Genomic DNA, 22875 nt, shown 5'->3' on the forward strand with positions numbered 1-22875 from the left:
GTCTATCGTTTAGCGTAAGCAATTATCTTAGTTCAATCTCAGTTCGGGAGAGGGAGTTTGATTCTTGTTATTTAAGCCATTTTTCGTCGGCTCCAGCACCGAACCTCGGATGAAACCGTTGCTGCTCACCATCCCTACCCCCTTTGTCATGGGCGCAAAAGAGTCATTTTTTTATCACGGAAGTTATTTCAAACTCCAGCGTGGTTTTCCGGAAACATGGGCACATCGGATTGCACATTTTATCATTTGGAAAACGAAGACATTGAGCTTGTTTTCGATATGTATCAGAGACGAGACGACGATGAGTGAAACATTTCTCTATGGTTCGCTTCATTCTCAAGAGGCCAAAAATTGGTATAAGTAAAACTACAATGAGCAAAAGCATTAGCGGAATTTTCCCCATCTTGAGAGGATGGGCAATCCGATGATCGTGGGACAGGTCGATGCCACAATGGCGACAACCGGTGCAAAGGCATTTCAGTCCTCTGTCGATTACAGAAACCAGGCCAGCTGCTCCAGCCACTCGGAATGACCTCATGACGTTGTTCCCCGACCACATCAGAATAACAATCTGCAGTAACACGAGAATAAGACCTTTCATGACAAAAGATGAAAGAAACTGGCTTTCCAATTTCCATAACATGTGATGTGAGTGCAAGGATCCAACTGCTAAAATCAAAGCCGAACAGCTTTCCCGAGACATGAGCTCCTAGCTATTACAGCACTTGAGATCTAGATCGAACTAGATTTGCCTAACCGAATAAGCGAACCAGACCAATCCCATCAAAAAGTATAGAGTTAGCTAGCTACTATGGCGGACAAAGACACACGATAATGTACAATTATAACTAATTTCATTATCGGAATAGAAGGACCATTTTGCGATTGCACGGTTCAAGTTCGAACATGCTAGCAAAGGAGACAACTGACGCTGACGACCTCTTAGTTACTACTACATGGAGCTGATGGCATGCAAGTTAATAGCTGAATGAAAAGAAAAGCTTTCCCCTAATAGCGCCTGGAGATTAGCAGCAGGGTTCTTCCCTGTACTCTTCTCGTATCCAGAAAAGCGCGAGTATGAAGAAAGAAGTGTACATGACCCCATCAAATAGGCCGTGAGCAAGCACCGCCGCAAGTCCAAACTTCGCTAGCTTCGCACTCATTTCAGCCGAGTTAGCCCGAGGAGAACAATAAGAGAAATTACCTATGTACATATCTCACTCGAACTGTTATCTGATGAAATTGCTGAGACCGTAGAGCCGCTGAAGTAACTCGGCAAGTATCTGAAGACTGTATAAAAGTCGATGCACCTTTCTTGCAGCTTTCGTAGTGTTAATAAATGGTCAGAGCATTTTCGTTAAAATCATACCATCCCGACTTCCTTCGCCAAATTAATATTACGAAATCCGGATTTCCTAGAACTAAACTGCAATCCACAACAAGGCATGAGAAATAAGTCAAGGGATTTGGCCTAGTGGTTAAGGAGGAGTTCCGGTATCCATTTGATCCCGGGTTTGAAACCCCTTGGAGCTATGGGAGCGCATTTGGCATAATTACCTGCTCCGTGCGTCGCTGGGGGTTCACGGAACCCAGAGAATTAGTCGGGCAAAGCCTAAACACATCGGGTTAGCAAAAAAAAATCATGAGAAATAGAGATGGATTGTAGAGGGCCGACCTTTCATTTGCACCAAAATGCCCTGGCTTGTTGGCTCTGCCACAGAACAACAGTCAGTTCGAGGGGGTGAAAACAGGTGGGTTTTTCAAGATATTCCGGTCTCCGTTTAGTTCGGACGGTCTTTTTACCTTAAAACTATTTGGTAGAATAAAAAACCGCCCGTCCATGGTTTCGGTTTTCGGGGACCGAAGGTCAAAAAATTATGAGACAATTTGAAAAACTTTTGGAAACGGTTGAGAATTGCGGAAAAAAAAAGATGGACATTTTTCTTAATTATTTTTTCCACACAAATTAATTAAGATGCATAATAATAGTAAGACATAATTATTTCTCAAAAAATTGAATAATATATCTATGATTTTAGTTAAAATATATAAAAAAAAATATTATTACATATATGAATTTTCAAGTGGTTACGTTCCGGGTACTTTCGGGTTTTTCGGTCGGTCCCCTTTTCTTCGGGTGGATTTTCGTGCCCACGAAAGCGAACGGTAAAGTCTTTTAATTAAGTTCTTCGGATTTGGCTTTTATTGTTTGGGTAGTTTCGCTTTTTTTTTTTTGAATTTTCTGTTTTTCGTGGCGTCGTTCAATTTCAAATTTTACTGGCCTCCTTTGGCACGGCAGTACTTTTAGCCACACTAAATGACGGCCCAATAGGCCCAACGTCAAGGGAAGGGGAAGAGGCTCCGATTGTGCGTAAACGATTATATATATACGAGTTAAAAAGGCCATAGGCTGGAGCCATTCCCGTCCGAGGCGAATTTTGCCTCAGAAGGTGCAAAAATCAAGTCGATTGTTCAGTGCATATGACATGATTCTATGTGTTAATCTCTATAAGGTTCAGTCTCGTACATTGCATGAATGTGAAAAATTATCCAATTTAGGTAATTAATTACTTTTTACATTTAATACATGCGAAATGAAAAATCTCATTTAAAAGTATCTGACTTTCACATCCCTTTTAATGTAATCTACGTATCATATCTTGTCTCATATTTATAAAAGTGAAAAAGAGTTCGTCTCATTTTGCTTTTGCTGAATATCTTGTCTCATATTTAGTTCCTAAAATGCTCATACTATTACTATTGATAGTTGATTTTTGAATTTATAACAGATATTAGATTAACATGATTCTAAATTCGCCACAATAATTACCTCATTTCCCTTCTTTTCTCTCACTTTTTTTTTCTCTCTTTTGCTTTTTCTCTCCCACATAACTAATGTCGTGTAAGACTTCCTTTTAAATATATATCTATATATATAAAATGATAGTATAATTTTTTTCGTAATTCATATTATTATAAATTGAAAAGAAACTTTTTTATTGTCCCAAAAAACTCTTTAAAATTATGAGTATAACTTTTTTATTCCTATATTGTACTTCTCTCCCTCTGTCCTCCTTATGGAGTTATGTGTCCCAACTTAATCCGTACTTTTCATTTTTTTCTCTTTTCATTTTTTAATCTTCAAATATAATAAACTTTCAAAAAAATTTGATACGGCTTGAAAATATCTCAAATTTTCTATTTAATTATTTGAATATTATTTAAAAGAAACTTTTTTTATTGTCTATTTAATGTTAGTCTCATGTATAGCACAGACGTGCCGCCTCTAGTTTATTATAATACATATTAACTTTTTATTACAAAAAAATCACATATATTTAATTACGTATAAAATATGAAAAAATGGACAGGATAACCCCATTAACGGGGGTTTAATAAATTTCATACATAATATGGGCATTGACCTATATCCTCATAACATCGCACACCGACTAGGTTCTTGATGGGATTATTAGTTCAAAATTTGAAGATTGATATGTTGTGAGAGATGAATATAAAGCATGCAATTATTTGCCCGGGTTAGTTCATATTCCAGATTAGGTTATTGAATCCGTGCATTGCACGGATTTTATAAAAAAAATATTATAAGAATTTAAAGGTGAAGACACTAATTGCTATCATCTTATAATTTATATTAGTGCTATAGAAAAATTATTTTTATACTATATGAGTTTATGGTAAATTTCAAACTCACGATGAAAAATATTAATTGAAGAGCTCAAGCAAATAATTCATGTAGAATACTTCCCATAAATAATCACAATTATCAATCTAATTTCATCAAAAAAATCTAAAATAATTTTAAAATTCTTAGCTTTAATTAATGAAAAAATAATTTTTATAAAATCTATAAAAATTTATAGTTAGTATTAAGCTAATTTTTATTCTCAATAACATTTAATGTATTAAGTTTCATGAGTTTGAATATAAAATGTGTTCGATGTGAGATTTCTTGATTGAACTTTTATAAAGCTAACACTTATTCTTAAAATTTATTTTAAACTTGAAATAATTCACAGTTTCCTTAAAATTATGAATAATTATTTACTAATAAAATCCTTAAAATTATGAAAATTTATTTACTTAAATAAAGATAAGTGATTAATTTATTTCTTTGGGCATACTTAATTCTTTATTTACAATAATAATTATTATTTAATTTCTAAATTGTATGTTAAGTTATTAATGCATTTACCATTGGATGTATTTATTTATTTGCAATAATAATAATTATTTAATTTCTATATTGCATATTAATTTGAATAAGATGTTTTCCATTGGAGATATTTATTTCTGCATAATAATAATAATAACAATTGCCGTTGTTGTTATTGTTGTTATTATTAAGGATCTATGTTGCATATTACATAAGTAATAGATTCAACTTTAATTTACAATAATATTTATTATTTAATTTCAATATGTATATCAATTTATTAAGATATTTATTAATTGGTATATTTATTTTTCTTATTTGCAATAAAAATTAATATTTTATTTCTATTTATTAAGACATTACTATTTGCTATGCTCATTTTTTATGACAATAATTATTATTATGATTTAAAGTCTATACTGCATATTAGTTTATTAAACATTTACTATTCTACCCTTATTATTAGGGTGAATTCAACTATATTTATATATCGTAAATCTATGTACCCATCTAATGTGAATAATCTATGTATCTTGCTTATATATCCAAAAAAGAAAAAAGTGTGTATGACGACAAAACTTTTGTAAAAGCAAAAGTTTTTACCATGTTTTTGTAAAAGTAAAAGGAGAAACAAATAAAAACTAAAAATTAATTTTAAAAACCGTTGTCTACGTATCTGTATATCACATAATACGGCCAACTTTTTATTTTTTATGGGAAAAAAGATATTTTGATGCAAAATACTTTATAGTTCATTCTAATGGGCGATCGATAGGCCAATAAAAGGTTTAAAGTGCAATCACTTTAAAAGTAATTTTATTATTCATACAAGTACATTGATTAAAACCATAAAAGATTTCACATGTCTTTCTAGTAAATTGCATGTATATTGAGAAAATAGTTGGAACAAATTATTTGCATTTAAAGTATATTACATGGATTTTTAAGTATTTTTCCTTATGTTAGTAAATTATAAGGATATTGAGGAGATTTCACATAAATTTTTAATAAAACACTTGAGCGTACATTATGCCATCATTTTTTTGTAAAGGTACGATAGAATTTCTCATGGGCCAAAGGCCAGGGTGGGTGTAATAGAGTTAGAATTACATTTAGGTCCTTCAAGTTCTACAATTCTTCCAATTTCCCAACTTTATTAAAATATTCTTTTGGCCCATCTGATGCTGATTTAGGTGTATCTATTGTAAGGTTCTTTCAGCATGGTTCCATGTCATGCTAACATGATTTTCCCGTGTTGAATGCCTATGGGTCTTGCGGTCCACTATACATCCAATGATGAGGTGATTCCATGTCATGCTAATACAGTTTTTTCCGCGTTGAATGCGTGTGGGTCTCATAGTCTACTATACATCCAATGATGGGAAGACTCCGTGTCACCATGGTATAGAGTCATGTTAGAAAATACCCTAATATAAATCTATAAATAGATTCTGTTTCTACGGAAAAAAAAAGAAGAAGGATAGATTCTGTTTTCTTGGTAATCTCGCATATAAACTGATGTCTTATGTAGCAAGCGAATTCCAATTTAGTCAAATAATTTTAACGCATCATGTTATTAGAATCTCTGACAATTCAGCTCCAAATTCTTAATATACCTTTTTTTTTATATATAATTCCTCTATTCTAGACTAAGATATAAGCAAAGAAATTCCTTCTTAGCTATAAGTAATCTTCTTAGAAGTTTTATTGTTCTTTTCTAACTCTCAGATATTGAATGATCTCTAATAATTGATTAAGTTTGATTATTTTTCTTAGCATGATATCTAACTCGTTTACACTCGAGCAATCTTCGGCGCAACTCTCTCTGTTTCAAAGATCGCTCTTCACAGGAAGCAACCAAACTAGAATCCATCTCGACGTCGATGTCGATTTCTGAAGGGGCATCAAGAACACGTGAAAGTTCCTAACGATTTCTCTGATCGCTCTTCTCTCTTTGATTTTTCACTTAAGTCCCTAATATCCTTTTTTTTTTCTCTCCACAAACCTATCCCCGAAAACTTTATTTAACATTCTCTTACTTGACTAATTTTGAATTGGTTTTTTCCCCACTTTTGCTTCTTTGACATTGTCAATTCTCTTCCTTTGCTTAATAATTCTTTTGTTACTAAATAATAATCCATTCACAGGTAAAACAAATTCCAGAAAATATGCAGTCTTATATACTTATTTAATTCTTCTTTTGATTATTTTAGCCATTCGTACGTCTGATATCGCATGTGGCGCGGGCTTGCACCTCTAGTAAAGAATAAATCCTTATCAGTACTTGGGGGGCACAATATTGATTCTGCTTATCTATCAGTAAAATTCTAACTCGAGTTCGAAATGGATGCACTTATAACTTGTGGTGGTGAACCACAAACTATATTTTGCTGAAAAACCGCTATCGAGAGCCAGGCATACCAAATATTCATAATCATCCATCAAATCTTTTATTGAGCCACCTTATAACTTGGTCTATCCAAGGCTCATTATTGTACAGTTTTCTAAATAATCGAATCACATATGTGATAAAATAAGCGTAATGGTTAGGAGTGTACACATCGAAACCACCTTATAACATGATCTATAAGGTCATGTTTAGGACACTGAAATGGAATAAATTTTATGGAATGAAAAATTATGATACTGTAAGTAACATGGTGATTTTTCTATATTGAACTTGACATTGTAAAGGAGTATAATTTAAGACATTAGATATATATATTGTTAGATATAACAAATTATTTAAAGTAAGGAATGTTACTTACTTGTATAAAGATTAATTGAACGGAGGAATGAGCATTACACAATCATGTGGATGGAACCTTCATTCCATGTTGGTGAAATTTTTTTTTTATGAAACTGGACGTTCTTTCCAACATACCAAAGTGACACTAACATGGAGATGCAAAAAAATTGATAAAAATCTTATTCAATTCCACTCTACTCCATCGTATTCATGCGTATCGAATGTAACTTAATAGATTGTAACCTCGTATAAGAGTTCGATCCTTATATGCATACCCCTGCTGAAGATCACTCATGAAGAGAAATAGCCTGAATAGGACTAGTTTGAAATTCAACAAATGTATCTTGATGAGCAGAACATTATATTATTTGATCGGATTAGTACATATTCAATATTGTAAATCTACGTTATCCCACGACAAAACTTTTGTAAAAGCAATTTAAAAAAAAATTGAAATCTTTTGTAAAGCAAAAAATAAATTACAAAACCGTTATATGCCAATACCATTCCAATATGGCCTTCTTTTTGCAGGAAAAAAAAAAGATATTTATGTACAAAAATACTTTATACTATGCTTCAAATGGGGGACCAGTGGGCCAAGGTCGGCGAGCGTGTAATACAATTTGAATCACGTTTAGGTCCTTCAAGTTCTACATGTTTCTCATTTACCCAACTTACTATCCAGAAATCTTCTTTTTGGTCCATCGGATGCAGATTCTGCACCCATTTACTTATGAATCAACCGATAGATTCCTTTTCTATGGCGATCCCGCAGAGAAATGGATGGCTTATTTACTAAGCAAATCTTAATATCTTCAAATATTTTTTTTATTTATATATCATATCATTAGAATTTCTCATAGTCTCAATCCAACTTCATCGATATTCTCCCGTACTTAATTCCTCTGTTAGACTAAACTATAAAGTATAAGGCTAAATATCCTTCTCAAGTATTGGATCATCTCGAAGAATCAGTTTAACCTGATTATTTTCATAACACGATACACAGGTCGTATGAGCTCAAGAGCAATCGAGGGTGCAATCCCCTCAGGATCGAAGATCAGTATTCGCGGATATCGGATAATAATCCGACTCGATACCGATTTCGGAAAGGGCAAATGGAGCATCTAAAAATTTAGGGACTCAAGTGAGAAATGAAAGAGAACTAATTCAAATTTTATGGGGAAGAGAAGATAATCGTCTCACCACTCGCTATATAAAGCGTCCCGCTTTTTCTCCCTTGCTCCGAAGCTTTGTGCGCTCTCTCTCTCTCTCTCTCTACCCTTTCCGATGGCCGGAGATCAGAGCTCTCCCTGGGCTCAACGCGGAGCTGCCTTCCCACATCCGGCGCCCCAGCTGCTTCCTCACTGCCACTCAGCCAAGCCGTTTCACAGCTCCCCGCTGATTTCAGGTGACGGCCCTGCTTTTCTGCCGCCATGGGCAGCGGCTCCTGATCCTTCCTTTCCCGGAGACCTCCCGCTGGAGCTGCCGACTGAACCACTTTATGATCTTCAGAAGATCACCGGCGGCGGTCAGGGCTTTTATCCTCGGGGGTTGGGGGATTTTCATCCTCCGGAGTTGGGAGTGATTCCTTCCTCTTCCTCCTCTGCTCCCTACAACGGCCACATGGCGATTTCCAGTTTCGGACCCTCTGCTGCTCTGCCTCCTGATGCGCCTTTTGGGGGCGGCACACTCCCGTCCGAACCCGCGGCAGGCCGTTTCGGCAACCCGCTGCTGAGCTCCAGCGCTGGCGGGGCTGCAGATTTCTCTTTGTCGGGGTTCCAAGAGTTCCCCCGCTACTCCTCTGCTGTCCCGTTCGGCAGCACCCCGGCCATCTCCAGCAACGGACCGACCGCACCACCGCCAGCTCCATCAGGTTTTTGCCCAACATCAGGACAGGAGCTTCCTTACTACTCCGCTGGGGAGCGCCTGATCAACAACCCTCCAGCAATTTCCGGCAACGGACCAACTGGGCCGGCCACGGCTGCTGTAGGAGCTTCACAGGCCGAACCCTCTGAGATGAAAAACATTGATTTGTCGCTGATCTGGACTCCCGAGGAACAGCGCCAATTGATTGAGCTCTGCAAGATGTATCTCGATGTCCCCAATCGTACCTTGCGGTTATGTTATCTATTCTGCTCATAGTTATTGAACTGGCACTGTCGTCTCTGCAGGTATGGCCACATCGAGTGTCCTGTCAGTCGTTTGGCTAAGATAGCAAGGCCGTTTCCCGGGAAGACGATGAGGGACGTGGCCCTGAGAATCAGATGGATGGAAGTGAGTATTTTGTTTCCTCTTCTATTCGATTGTCCGATCATACGATAGGGATCCGCAAATAATGTTCGGAACCTAATCTGGACTCGGTGATTGCGATTGATCGGTGGCTTAGCCTGTAAGGTGAACGGAAGATTTTAAATTTTGGATGCTTGTCTTCCAAGCTAGAGGAGACGGAGGGACCACTTTGCTTGCATTTATGCTATGATTGAATAGTTGTTCCCTCGACCGATATAGAATTAGTGTCTTAGTCATTTTCCTCACAAGCTACATCTTTTATGTGTCACTCATTTTTTCCGTGTCTACGACTCGGAAGTAATATCCATATTTTTATGTTAACTGATGTTTGATCTGGTATGCCAAAATGGGAAGCTATTGCTTTGCAATTCCTCAGTGTGTTATGGTTTGTACATTCTTCTGTTCCTGGCCCCTCTCGCATTGTTCCATCATACCAAATTCACCAAATCATTCTCTCGATTGGTATATTCATGGTTGTTAAAGTGCATGGTTTGAGCTGATTCGTTGCTTTTGATATTTGGCTGAAGGAGAAAAGGAATCAAAGGACAAAGGCTGTAAATTCGTCCAGATTACACCGAGGCATGAAGGTATAACTACTTATTGGCACCTTCCCTCGATGATACAGTCGCATCTATGTTTTAACATGTAATTGATTTATATAGCTGATGTTATTTCGATTCTCGGATAATTATATTTCTAATCTGCTCATAAATAGCTTAACTTTGTCGAGTATAATTTTATTTTGCTCATTCAAGAATGTTAGCTTTGTCCTTTTGTTTCATTTTGGTTTGGAAGTGTATGTGATGACCTTTGTCTGAAAATTGGAACTGTACATTCAGGTAACAGTAAGATCCAGAGATCATTTACACTTGAGCTCTCAACCTGGCGTCCCATATTGATTGTAGGGCTTGATGATGTTCCAATCTCGAAACCGAGGTTTCTCCCCTTGCACTCTGACTCTTTCACTACGAATTCACTAATAAATCTTAGCTACGTGTACTCATTCTTTTAAGTCTTTATCGCCGTTTAAAGCAGACCATACTCAAAACTACTGGGATATTATCGTCTCAGTTTGAGTGGTTCCGGTTTGACAATCATGACATTTCCAGTTTTTGAACCTCTTATAAACATATCTTTCACTATACTGTAACCTAGTATTTGCCCATTCTTTCTCTGCATTGCCTTAAGTAAAGCCAAACCAGTGCTGTGATTGGATATCAAATCTGTTAAATTTGACAACTGCAGTCCCCCTTTCAAATGTCTTTCTATATCTGTTTGAATCCAAAACTTATCAGCTTCTGATTCACCGTGTTGGTTGATGCAGCTTGAAATATGGGATACATCCAATGAGGTCGACCAGATTGTCTTTTTTGGCACCCGACTCTTTAGATAAAACAGTTCTGTTTCTTTTTCCTTGTATAATATAATTGGACCTGTCGGAACAGTCCATTTCTACAGGCAGTCTCGGATTTTATTAAGTCAGTGTTTGTAAATAGTATGGATTTCTTAGACTTGGAATTCGAGGCTTTTTGTTATCTTACCCTGCCGATCTGCATGCCTTCTCTGCAGTCTATGGTGTCTTGACAGCATCGTCGAGATGACAAAACATTCCTTTCTTAGTAATAGTCCATTTGTTGGTGAACTTTATGTTGTAAAAAATGGTTCTTTCCAAATTGACAGTTGTGTTTGTGCTAGATATTTGGATACCTTATACGGCGCATGATCGGCTTCCCATTGGGACAATTAAGAATGTCACGAGAACACATCTCGCTCTAGTGTAACTTCTGTAGTATGTTTCATGAGCTTCCCAACTGTCATCAGAAAATTTCCCGATTGAGGGGGTTTTCCGGGATGCCGAGTACAGTGCTTGTATTCCAATCTTACCACTACGCATACAAAGAACTGAAAAACTAAGGAAGCAGCAAGATAGGATCAGTATCGTATATCCCTACTGAAATCGAACAATGCATGAGAAGATGAGCATAAGCAGTCCAGCCTTATGTCTTATCTTGACAGGATGACATCGAACCGTACGTACTGAGCTACCCTACTCTACCTTCATCGAAGTGACTGCCTTGGGTAGTTATTTAGAATTGTTATTGCTATTGTTTGGAATTCAGTTCATCATCACTCTCTAGACTAAGACAGTCTCGTCTACATGTTTCAAGAATTGGCCGCGATGGATGCGCTTTGAAATTGTCCGGCACCATTCCAATGTTTCAAAACCTATTAATGACTGAAAAATCCCAGCAGCAAACTCAAGGTCTTCTCTACGGGACCATCTCGGTGTGACAGGACTGCAAATACTAGCCCAGTTCATCATGGAGCTAGGAGCTAAACTGAAATGCAAATTCAACGTTCTACTTAAATGAGACTACTCGATTCTAAATTTTACGGCTCAGAACAGATGGGAGGAAATTCAAGGGATTAGGCCGGGTGAAGCCTGGTGTCTGATCAGATTAAGATGGCAAACATGTTGAAGTTTTATGGGCAGGCAGATACTCGAAAAGTCAGCTACAATCAGCTTGGGCTGGTATGTTAACCCAAGTTTGCTGCAAGAGTCGGATCTCTCTCCCCCATGAGTGCTCGCTGATGCAGAACCTGTTGTTTTCCGAATTCTCCCATTGATTTGCCTGCAAGGAAAAGCTATCAGGAATAGTTCCAAAGAGTAGGGAATCGATGATTCGAGAGCGCAACTTGAACTTGCCAGCAAAAGGTCCAAATGCTTCGATCATCATCCTGTGTAGCCACCAAGACAGAATCTATTCCACAAAACTACTCAGTAACAGGCAGCAGTTCCAGCAGATCACTCAGAGCAGAAATGAAAAGAAGCGATGACATCTTTCCTCGAAGCAGTTAAGGGAACATTCGTATTACTGACAGTACACGAAAGGGTTCAAAACCCACATACAAAAAGATGTACAAAAGTAACCGGAGGACTGTCGATGAGTCCACATCGAGGAACATGTCAGCGTCCAAAATTGCATCGCCTTCAAGCCGAAAAGATTAACCACCTCAAACAAGCAGATGGAACAGTGAAGCACGCCGCGAAGAGGAAAAGCGGGAAACACAACCTAGACAACACCCCTCCTTTCGGTCTCCAGAAATTCTGTAAGATCTTCCAAGCAAATCATGATGTGCTTCATACTGTGATGGACTCGGGAACGCTCTGCTGCAACTTCCTCAGCTTTGTTCACGACATCTTTGGCTTCACTCACATCTTTGTTAAGGTCGGCCCCTGGTTTTCCTTAGGTCGTCAAGTTGTTGTTGTCATGCCCTCTTCCTGTCTACAAGTCGAGCGTTGCCCAGTTAGTTAGTTTTGACAAGTTTCTGTATAATCGAAAACAAATAATTTAGAGACATGGTAGGAACAAATATAAATGAAAAAGCTATGTATGGAATAGATATCTCGAGAAGTTTTTAAAATTTCATAATTATATTTCACGATATACGTACAAATAATATGGACTATATAAAATGTATTATTGAATATAACACAAAAATATATAGTAAAAATTTATTTAACCGAAATTGAAAAGTCAATCAACGTGATGTGGAGGGTTTGTCAATTTCGCTTAATAGCGTGTCCATGTTGTGTGTTAGCCCGAAGACGTCAGTCTCTAACTAGAAAAGTTATAATTTTTATCTTATATATAATTTTTTTATCTCGCAAAGGACAATTTAGTTTTTAATAAAAAGTTATATATGTCCAATATTAAATTGCTTTATCACAATTACTTTAATTTAAATAAACTAATTTGTCACCATCCCACCTCTCCAGCAACTAGGGTGAAAACAGGTAGGTACGACTGATTTTTCTTAAAGTATTTCGGTCTCCGTTTAGTTTGGACCAATTTTTTTAACAAAAGTACCACCGTAAAACCTTTTGAGAGTATGTAAAATTGTCCGCCCATGATTTCAATTTTTCCGGACTGTTTTTTCAGGGACCAAAAGTGGAAATATTACGAGACCAATTGAAGAAATTAAAAAATAGTTTGGGAATAGCGAAAGAAATAGAATTGACATTTTTCTTTCTTTTTCCACACAAATGAATTAATTATTAAGGTGTAAGTTTACCAACAAAAATTATTAAGATGTATGATAACATCACTAATATAATATTTTACCTCGTCTCTTGTTCACAGGATTCGGAGGACCCACTTTTCAGAGGAAAAACATTTTCCTTACACTTAACAAATACAGAGTTTTTTTTTTGTTAAAATATATCGAGTAATTACTATACGCTACAAATAGTCGCTTTTTTTTTATATTGACCAGTATCCTTCTTGACTTGCAACAAATAGATTATGAATTCAATTCTCACTTGTGGAAGTGCTTGTTCCTAATATTTCTCTTTTTCGATCTATTCGCTTCTGAAGTCCATTTCTCAAAAAATTATAAGGTAAATTAAGTATAAAATCACGAACTTTAATGTTCGTCTCAAGTATATCACGAACTATTTTTTTAACGTAAGAACACAAAATTTCAATTATGTTTCAAATTTATCATACTTTTTTTTTAAAAAAAAATTCAGTTAATGCTTCATTAGTTTTTTTATGTATTCTTGCCAATGTGGCATTTCCACCTCAAAAATAAGAAAAGCAATTAAAAATACTTAAAAAAGAAAGGAAAAAAAAATCAAAGTTTCGATTTTTGTACCGGAAATTTTTCAATTTGTATGGATGGAAGGACCGGCTCCGGAAAACAATTTGAGGCGAAAAGACATTTTTGGAGCTACTCTAGTACCATGTTTCTATATATACCTATACATATGCATATATATATATATATATATATTCCGATTATAAGAAAGGTACCAAAGTTATTAATCACGCTAAATTATCCGTAAAACATGTTGAAGAATGGTTCTTCTTTTTGATGACTAATGATGGCATCGAATATAATTGAAAGTTTACAAATTATACGGTACATGAAACTGTCGTGTTGAAAATCGATGATTTGCCGTAAATGATTTAAATCGCTTGGCTAAGGTACCTTGATAAAGGTGAGTGGCATATTGTATGCCTAGACAAAATCATAGTACTAGAAAGTATGCATTCGATACTGTAATGCCTCTAGTTTCACCGAATTTCACTTCTCCCAATTTTCCTCATTTGGAATCAATTAATTCTTTTTGACATTTAGATTGGAGTACTTTTTCTTTTTCTTTTTTTTTTTGGTAAATTCGATTGGAGTACTTTGATTCTTAGACATTATATATTCCTTCACCTTCCACATCTATTTTTTTTCGTAGCTTTTGACTCAATAAATTACCGTTATTTTTCATCTTTCTATCTTTCCTATTCATTTTTTAGTGTAATTAACTTTCAGATAATTATTTAATTAAGTTGTAATCAAACACAACCTGCTCTTCGATGAGGAGCTAAAGCAAAAGAAATAGGAGATTTATATATACTAGATGATGGACCTTTCGTTGTGATCGTGACATCGATATCTGTGAAAAATTTATATAGTATGAAAATGATATAGGTTAGTTTCATTTTGTTATATCGTTAGATCTCCGAGCCTGTTTATGTAACGGAAAAAAAAAATAATAGGGGGGAAAGAAGATGGCACTCCCTAGAATACATGCAAAGCCATGAAAAGGACTGGATAGAAACAACTCTGAAACTTTAGGGACTAATAATAGAATATCTCAGAAGAATTCTGTTTCGTTAAAACTTAGAAGAAGCGCCAAAAACTTCAGTCTTCTCTTCATTTACTTTATTAACTTCGTGTTTAAGATGGAACAATACTCGCCCTTAAAATCGACTGTCGCATTTAGCACGATACTTCCTATCGGAATGCTTGGATATCATCAGTAGCCTGGAAAATGAACTCGTTTGAATCTCGATCATTATACTGTTGATTTTGACTACTTGTTTTGCAACGAAAGCTGGATGAGCCAAACAGGATGAAGACACTGACCACAGAGATCGGACGATGAACTCGCGAACCACCAGAGACTTGACATCACCATAAGCAGCATGCCTCATGACACGATTGGGAACTCTCCCCGTATCAGACAGTGAACGACTTTGTGAATACGTTTTAATGCTCGGAAACAAGATATGCGCAAACGGCACGGGGCTTCTTTTATTAACAAAGATGGCAAATTCAACAACATATGTTTAAAAAGACGGGCATTTTTTCCCCCCCTTTTCCCACCAAGTTGACAAATTACATGACTTGTACAAAGCTCTGTTACAGAACACAATTTGAACCTACAGGAGAACAACTTGAAACAAACAGGCAAACGAGGCATAGTGGCGAAACAGGCCGACGCCTCCTCGCTTCGACTTCTTGCTGATTCAACATTTGCGGGCAGCATCCTTAATCAGTATGTGTAATGTGTCTTTCGTCTTCCCACCGGCACACCCTGTATCAGGGTATTTTGCAAGGTACCACATCAGATCACACTATCTTCGGCCGCCTTTGGGCTGATGCAGGCCTGCTTGACCCTTGCTCATATTGTCGTCGCTCCAACAGCTATTTACTGCAGGAAGCTGATACTCATCGGGTTTCAAGGCTAATGCGAAATCGGGCAGTGTTGGGGCTGTCTCCATAACCCTATAAATAAATAAATGCATAATGAACCCATTATTTTCTGGCTGCTATTTGTCATTATTTAAGAATCTTATTATCGATATCTGAGAATCAAACTACTTACTTTTCATGAGTGTATAGATCCCGGTTTATTCGCACCTTGCTTGAGGTATCCTTTGGGATTTTCTCACTGAGATACTTCATGGTTCCCCAAAGTGGAGGGTTTCTGCAGCACAAACAACACTCAGGTATTTAATCAAAGGCGGTGAAACTCCGACGCAAGCATTCAGGAATGGTAGAGGTTACAACCATAAATGGGGAGTCTAAAGATACAAATAATCCTTTTAACTTAGCGGCCAAGTTGACTTTAAAGCGTTGAGAAGAGAAAACATACGTTTGAGTAAACATGAATCGAGAAAGAAAGGCACTTCACAATTTTTAAGTGACCGAAGGTTCATTCATTTGAGAAGGAAAACTGAAATCTCCCCATGATATTATCTACAGGCAGCGGAACCCACAAGGCGCAACTGCCCAATGGACTTGACAGCATTTCAGAAGATTACCAACTATGGCCGAACGAAATCAAACGATACTGTTCACTAAATGGATGGGAAATAAAGCAAAAGATTTGCTTATTCATCAGCAAATGACATAAGGGGCTGAGCTAAATTACCTTGATAAGGGAGGAGTGGCATTAAATGCCTCGGATAACTTCTTACTTTCTCGTAAATATTCGTCCGATGCTTGCAAAGCAGCTACTGCCATCCCATGAAACTTCTCCGTGTTTCCTTCATCCAGAATTAAACCATGATAGTAGTATGCTGCAGCCTGATAAGAACGAGACATTATTCACAAAATGATTTGTTCTGTTTCAAAAATTTTGAGGGCGTTTCCAAAATCCATCATAATGTTGCTAAATTAACTTCACTTAGAGATAATTAACTCAAGGAGGAATTGGTACCTTGGCTTCAGTGTATTTCCACTTTACGAAGAGGAGATGCTTTTCACCCCAGCCATTTGTTAAGGGAAGGTTCATTAAGTTATCTTGAGCCTACAAAGCAAAAGCATCATTGTAAAATACGATACACTTCTACCAAGAATTTAACAATAATAGTAGGACTATTAGTCAGAAACTCTCACTGCCAAAGCAGGTAAAATTCTCACAAGAACAATCAAAGATCAACATCCCAGAGAATTTGCAAAGAAAGTCTGTAGGGACGTAGTTACGTCCTCAAAAGGATTGGGTTTGATGATCCGCAGTCTTAATAACTGAATTCTGGAGATTAGTTCGATATACTAATCAAACTATTTCACGTCTGAGAAAGTGAAGCCTAAAGCAGAGCAACACTCGGGAACAACGTACGAGGTTGAAATATAAGTTCTTCGAAGACGAAGGATGTCTCCATCAGAACCCAGAGAACACTCTGCTCGTACAGAATACAATTAGCAACTAGAATTTGTACCTGCTGCCAGTACTTTACCATCTCGCAGGCAAGTCTACGCTTCACAGCAAGAGTGGCTTTGGTACTGTCAATTGCTATCCCAAGTTGGACATCAGCACCCTATGCATGTGGGAAACATTAATGGGCGGCTATATAAAAGGCACAATAGATCACAACATACATAACCCTTAAATTATCATCAAGCATAAACAGGGCGAGGAGAAAAAACTGAAGTAGGAGAATGATACCTGTCCCAATGCCTGTAGGCTGAGTGCCTGAAGAACTCCTTCTGCAAGGTCTACTGGTAATTCTCTCCTGAATCATAAAAACGAGAGTCGGAATCAGCAGATTAAAGATAATCTTGTTGTGATAAGGGTTACAGCTATTCCACCAAATAATCTATATACAAAACCTTAGTTCAGGGGGCAGCTGAGGAAGGACATGTCGAACGGCACAATCTAGGTATCCGGCTGCTTTAAGGAAAATATCAACCGAGGCTCTCCGGTTTTCTACTTCCATGCAAGAGAGAGGAAGGCAGGGAGAGAGTTAGTGTGACTGCTAAACAAGACAGCACTAAAGCAAGAATAAAGATATATACACATCAACAAGAGGGGAAAGAAGTCATTTTGCTGACTGAGAAAAAGTTGAGTAAATGACATCTATTGATCCTCTTAGGCAACTATCTATGCTACAAGAAACTCAGTCTTTCAACATTTCCTTGCCCTGCAGTTGATTGCAGCAACACGTATGCCCGGAAAAGTGTTCCACCTTAGCCTCGTTATCTTTGCCCAACAAACAGCAACCCCACAACTATTTCTGTGTCTCCCTGTTAAAACAAGCACTGATTGTGTCTCTTCAATAGCATTCAACTCCTAATATCATACTCAAAAGAATATTGAGGATGGCATCCTCAGCACTGCCTTTTTTTCCAATAAATTTCGACTTCATAGCACCATCAACAACAATATAATCAGAAAGCTGCTGCTGTTATGACAGAATAAATAATATTTCTCACAGTTGGGCCCCTGTATACCTCGGAAAACTTCTCAAATTCAACACTGACTTATTAAAACTTGCTACCTCACCACAACTGAAATTCAGTTTGAACACTTAATTAAGTTTCAAAATGTGCCAGAGATCTACCTTCGGAAACTTTTGCCTGATAACCATCAGCAGAGGTTCTCGGAAGGAGCAATAAGTTGGCCTGTGATAAAGACAGCATCGCCATCAAGTGTAAAACTGATAAGACCTCATACCAAGCGTTAGACATGGCTGTCTCCTGCAAAAAAAAAAGAAGCAGCTATTTTCATTAAAACCATCCCATCTTTCATGGTGGAAAATATCACATAATTACAAGTTTTAACTAACTGACCCACCTCTGCTTCATCTTCCTGATTGACCCAGACAAATTGTACTTTGTGTTGCAGTTGACTTCCTGCAGCGAATAAGAGCAAGGGAACATGACACCAAATTTATCCTAGCACAAACATACTTCATGAAAGAATAGTACGGATAGAACGTGTTCTTTACCGTCTTTAACCAATCCCAGAAGAACAGGCAAGTAATCCTCTAGAGCCTGCTGAAGATCAGCTAACGTGGAGCCCCCTGTACACATTTTCTCGCTACATAAAAAAAAAAAACCATCCACCAAATAACTTAAACACCAAGAAGAGAAAGAGAACTTCATGCAACTAACCATGTTGTGTGGCACTTTTTCTTCTCGATCGCGTGATCGTTGGCGCTTCCTGACCAGCCATTACAACTATCCGAGTCCTAAGGGCTGATAACCGTTCCACTAAATTCCGTGACAGATGGTTCCCAAGAGACTCAGAAAAATCCACCAGTTTAGGAATTCGTAGACCCGGAACGTATACCAGCACTTCACCAATATTTCCTGGTCTCCTCCTGTTACCGCCCGAATCTTTTGGTGTAGAAACAAAGCAACCCATGTTCTCGGGCTTATGCTTTCCACTAATACCCAATAACTGAAACTATCTGCGATCAGCATAATTGATCAATCAGGTCACTTGTGGCACCCATATGCCAATAACAAACGGCGATGCAAATGAACTTTCAAGGAGTATATCGAAGGCCACAGAAAATAAAAGGAGCAAAATGAGGAAGCAAAACCATGAGGAGAGTAAATTGAATGTCCAACCACTAAAGAACAGGTAGTAGGTATATCACGAGCATGCTTTGTGGAGCTTTCACTAGAACTTTCTCTAAAATGAAAGATGAATCCTTTCATATATAAACAAAATCACCATCTTTGCACATACTTGAAATCACAATCCTCCCAGACCTTATATCAATTTCTGAACACTATAATTCCCTCCTGTAGATCTACCGAAACAGTGAAACTCGAAATAATGGACAAGGGAAAACGAGAAGAAAAGGAGAAAGAAACAAGAAGCAAGGGGGGTCACATGAACTACATGGGGCATGACAGTTGTATAATGTTGACTGTCAACTTGTGCATCATTTACCACTAATTCCATGCTTCTTTTATTGTGACAAAAGAGAAAACTTCAACTCAAATTGTAACTCGGAACAATAACTGACAAACCAACATTGCCGCCCATCTCAATGCCCATTAAAGCTTCAGAGGAAAAATGTGAAAGAGCACAGGAATTCAAGCTGAGGAAGAAACATGAAAGAGGAGTGGAGAGTTTGCTTTTTATATATATATGAGTGCTCCCATATAAAAGCAAGAAAATTCTGCAAGAAAAGAAACAGAGAGAAGCCCATTAAATCCACCCAACCCTTGGCAGCAAAGCAACTCCAAACGTCCCCAAACAAGCAACAGTAAGGAACAGTGGAAACCCTTTCTCCTCAATCAATCAGACACAGATGAATCAAAAGATGAAAAACAGCTCCTGCTCACGAGGATCAACCTCACAAAAATGAACTTTTGAGCTCGAATTGGCAGCTGGGGAGATTAAAAGTTAAAACACCCCATCACCCAATGGTCTCAAGCATTTTCTGAGCAACCAGACAAGCTACAGACAAAACTACATGTCGAACGAAACAACCCACGGATTCAAAGACCACATGTGCGCGCGCGCACGGGGAACCGAAGATAGAAAGTGATTACCTTCTGGTAGAACAGACACATGTAAGAGCAAAAGCTTGGATTTTTTTTATTTCCCCTTTTTATGTGGCGGGTTTTTTCGTTTCAAGCAGGAGCTAAGATTGCTGCAGCAGCAAACCCAACAAAATCTTGGCAAAGAATTTGCAGAGAGAAGCGACCCCGAGTTTCGAAATGAGACATTCCCTTCACTCCAGGGAGAAGAGAGAAGAGGACAGAGAGAGAGAGAGAGAGAGAGAGAGAGAGAGGAGCAGGAGGAGGGAGAGAGAGTATGGAAGGTTCTGCTCAACTTGGGATTATTATATGGGACTTGCAAATTACAACTGGTTAAATTAAAACAACTATGTTAGGTCGGTTGTTTGTCATTGATTTTGAGTACCCAACTCACTCAATCTCACAATTTTCCAATCATTCCTACAAATGGAAACTTGATTGGTATAGAAAAGACAAAGAAAATCGAATGATTGTCTAATGTAGTGTTTGATAAATTGAGTGTTTAAAAATTAAATATTTAATTAGTTAAGGAATGAAATATATAGAAAGAATGAATGAATAAGGATGATGGAAATTTTACGAGGGATAAAAAGTATTCGTAAGTGAAAATTGATTTATTTGATTAAGTTAAAAATTTGTACTTATTTTATTAAATAATTTTTTTTCTTAATAATTAAGTAGTTTAGACATTCATCTATCATTTTTCCTTCTTTCTTACATTTATTTTATCTAATAACTAACTTTTAAACACTCATTAAATTAAGTTGAAACAAATAAATTCAATATTCTTTTATTATGGTTCTTTTCGAATTTTATTTCGTGATCGTAAATTCGTAATGATTGTAAAAGAACTTCATCATTCATGTAAGTCTATATTTTATGCAGCACAGTCTTCGAGTTTTCTTTCTAAGAATAGGGAAAATAGTCCCATATAGAATAATTTGTACTTTATTTTCACTTCTTAGCACGTTTTTAAAAGTTGTCACGATCTAATACAAATCACTATTTTATTCTTGGATCTAGCACACCGTTAAACTCCATCTAACAACCATTAAACACCATTAGACGAAGTTTAACGGCGTGCTAGATCTGGTAATAAAATGGTGATACGTGCTAAATTGTGACAATTTTTAAAAACGTGGTAGGAAGTGAAAATAAGGTAAAAACTGTGCTACATTGGGCTATTTTCCCTTAAAAAGTATTTACCACTCTTTTCGGTGTTCTGATTTTGATAGTTTTTGTGAACCGTACGATCTCAAAACGATGAAAAACTTTTACCCCATGCTCCTGATGCTTTTATAAACCTCCACACTAATTTTTAGATTTTTCTAGGTGGTGAATTTTCAGATAAAAAAATATTTACATCTGTTTTTAGTGTTGTGATTTAGATAATTTTTGTGAATCTTTCAATCTCAAAATGAGGTGAAACTTTTGCCCACGTTCCTGATATTATTATAAAGCTCCACACAAAACAGTTGTGAATCTTCAAATAAAAAATAATTACCCTTCTTTTCGGTGCTCTAGTTTTGATAGTTTTTGTGAATCGACCGATCTCAAAACGAGATGAAACTTTTTTCCCATGTTCCTAACATTATTATAAAGCTCCTCATAGATTTTCAGATTTTTCTAGGTGGTGAATCTTCAAATAAAATATATTTACTCATCTTTTCGGTGTTTCGATTTTGATAGTTTTTGTTAATCGCTTGATCTCAAAATGATATGAAACTTTTACCCCATGTTCCTGATGTTATTATAAAGCTCCATGCAAATTTTCAGATTTTTTTTATAGCGAATTTTCAGATAAAAAATATTTACCTCTTTTTTCGGTGTTGTGATTTAGATAGCTTTTGTGAATAGTCCGATCTCAAAACGAGGTGAAAATTTTACCCAACATTCTTGATATTATTATAAAGCTCGACACAAAATTTCAAATTTTTTTGAACAGTGAATCTTCAGATAAAAAATAATTACCCTTTTTTCGATGCTCTAGTTTTGATAGTTTTTGTGAATCGTCCGATCTCAAAACGAGATGAAACTTTTTTCCCATGTTCCTAACATTATTATAAAGCTCCTCACAAATTTTCATATTTTTCTGGTCAGTGAATCTTCAGATAAAATATATTTACCTATCTTTTCGGTGTTCCGATTTTGATAGTTTTTGTGAATCGATCTCAAAACGAGATGAAACTTTTACCCCCTGTTCTTGATATTATTATAAAGCTCCACACATATTTTCAAATTTTTATGGATGGTGAATCTTCAAATAAAAAATATTTACCCCTTTTTTGGGTATTCTGATTTTGATAGTTTTTGTGAATCATCCAATCTCAAAATTAGTTTAAAATTTTAACCCATGTTCTTGATATTATTATAAAGCTCCACACTAATTTTCATATTTTCCTGGGCGGTGAATCTTCAAATAAAAAAAAGAAAAATAGCCTCATATAACACAATTTTTACCTTATTTTCACTTCCTAGTACGTTTTTAAAAGTTGTCACGATCTAGTACGAATCACCATTTTATTCCCGATCTCAAAATTAGTACGAATAACAATGTTTAACGGTTTTTAGACGGAGTTTAACGATG

General features: G+C 36.6%; 2 protein-coding genes across 3 annotated transcripts; one reads left to right on the forward strand and one right to left on the reverse strand.

Annotated features, from left to right (window-relative positions):
- The first annotated feature begins 8149 nt into the window (after positions 1-8149).
- On the forward strand, positions 8150-10912 carry LOC116215146 (atrophin-1-like). Of its 2 annotated transcripts, none has more exons than XM_031550742.1 (5): positions 8150-9016; positions 9101-9203; positions 9754-9805; positions 10058-10154; positions 10543-10912. In XM_031550742.1, exons 1-5 carry the CDS (start codon positions 8217-8219, stop codon positions 10643-10645), a joined length of 1155 nt encoding a protein of 384 aa, XP_031406602.1. In that variant the 5' UTR covers positions 8150-8216; the 3' UTR covers positions 10646-10912. The 2 variants fall into 2 exon arrangements, with proteins under 2 accessions (XP_031406602.1, XP_031406603.1); XM_031550743.1 differs by having other exon boundaries at positions 8152-9016; positions 9746-9805.
- Positions 10913-15288: 4376 nt separating this feature from the next.
- Positions 15289-20570, reverse strand: LOC116214698. The gene is made up of 12 exons (XM_031550121.1): positions 20301-20570; positions 18903-19201; positions 18737-18811; positions 18583-18641; positions 18350-18485; positions 17619-17715; positions 17455-17521; positions 17228-17326; positions 16726-16815; positions 16438-16592; positions 15889-15990; positions 15289-15788 (listed from the first exon to the last, which is right to left on the reverse strand). Exons 2-12 carry the CDS (start codon positions 19153-19155, stop codon positions 15638-15640), a joined length of 1284 nt encoding a protein of 427 aa, XP_031405981.1. The 5' UTR covers positions 19156-19201; positions 20301-20570; the 3' UTR covers positions 15289-15637.
- Between the last annotated feature and the right edge of the window lie 2305 nt (positions 20571-22875).

This window comes from Punica granatum, chromosome 7, assembly GCF_007655135.1.
Source record: "Punica granatum isolate Tunisia-2019 chromosome 7, ASM765513v2, whole genome shotgun sequence".
NCBI lineage: Eukaryota > Viridiplantae > Streptophyta > Magnoliopsida > Myrtales > Lythraceae > Punica > Punica granatum.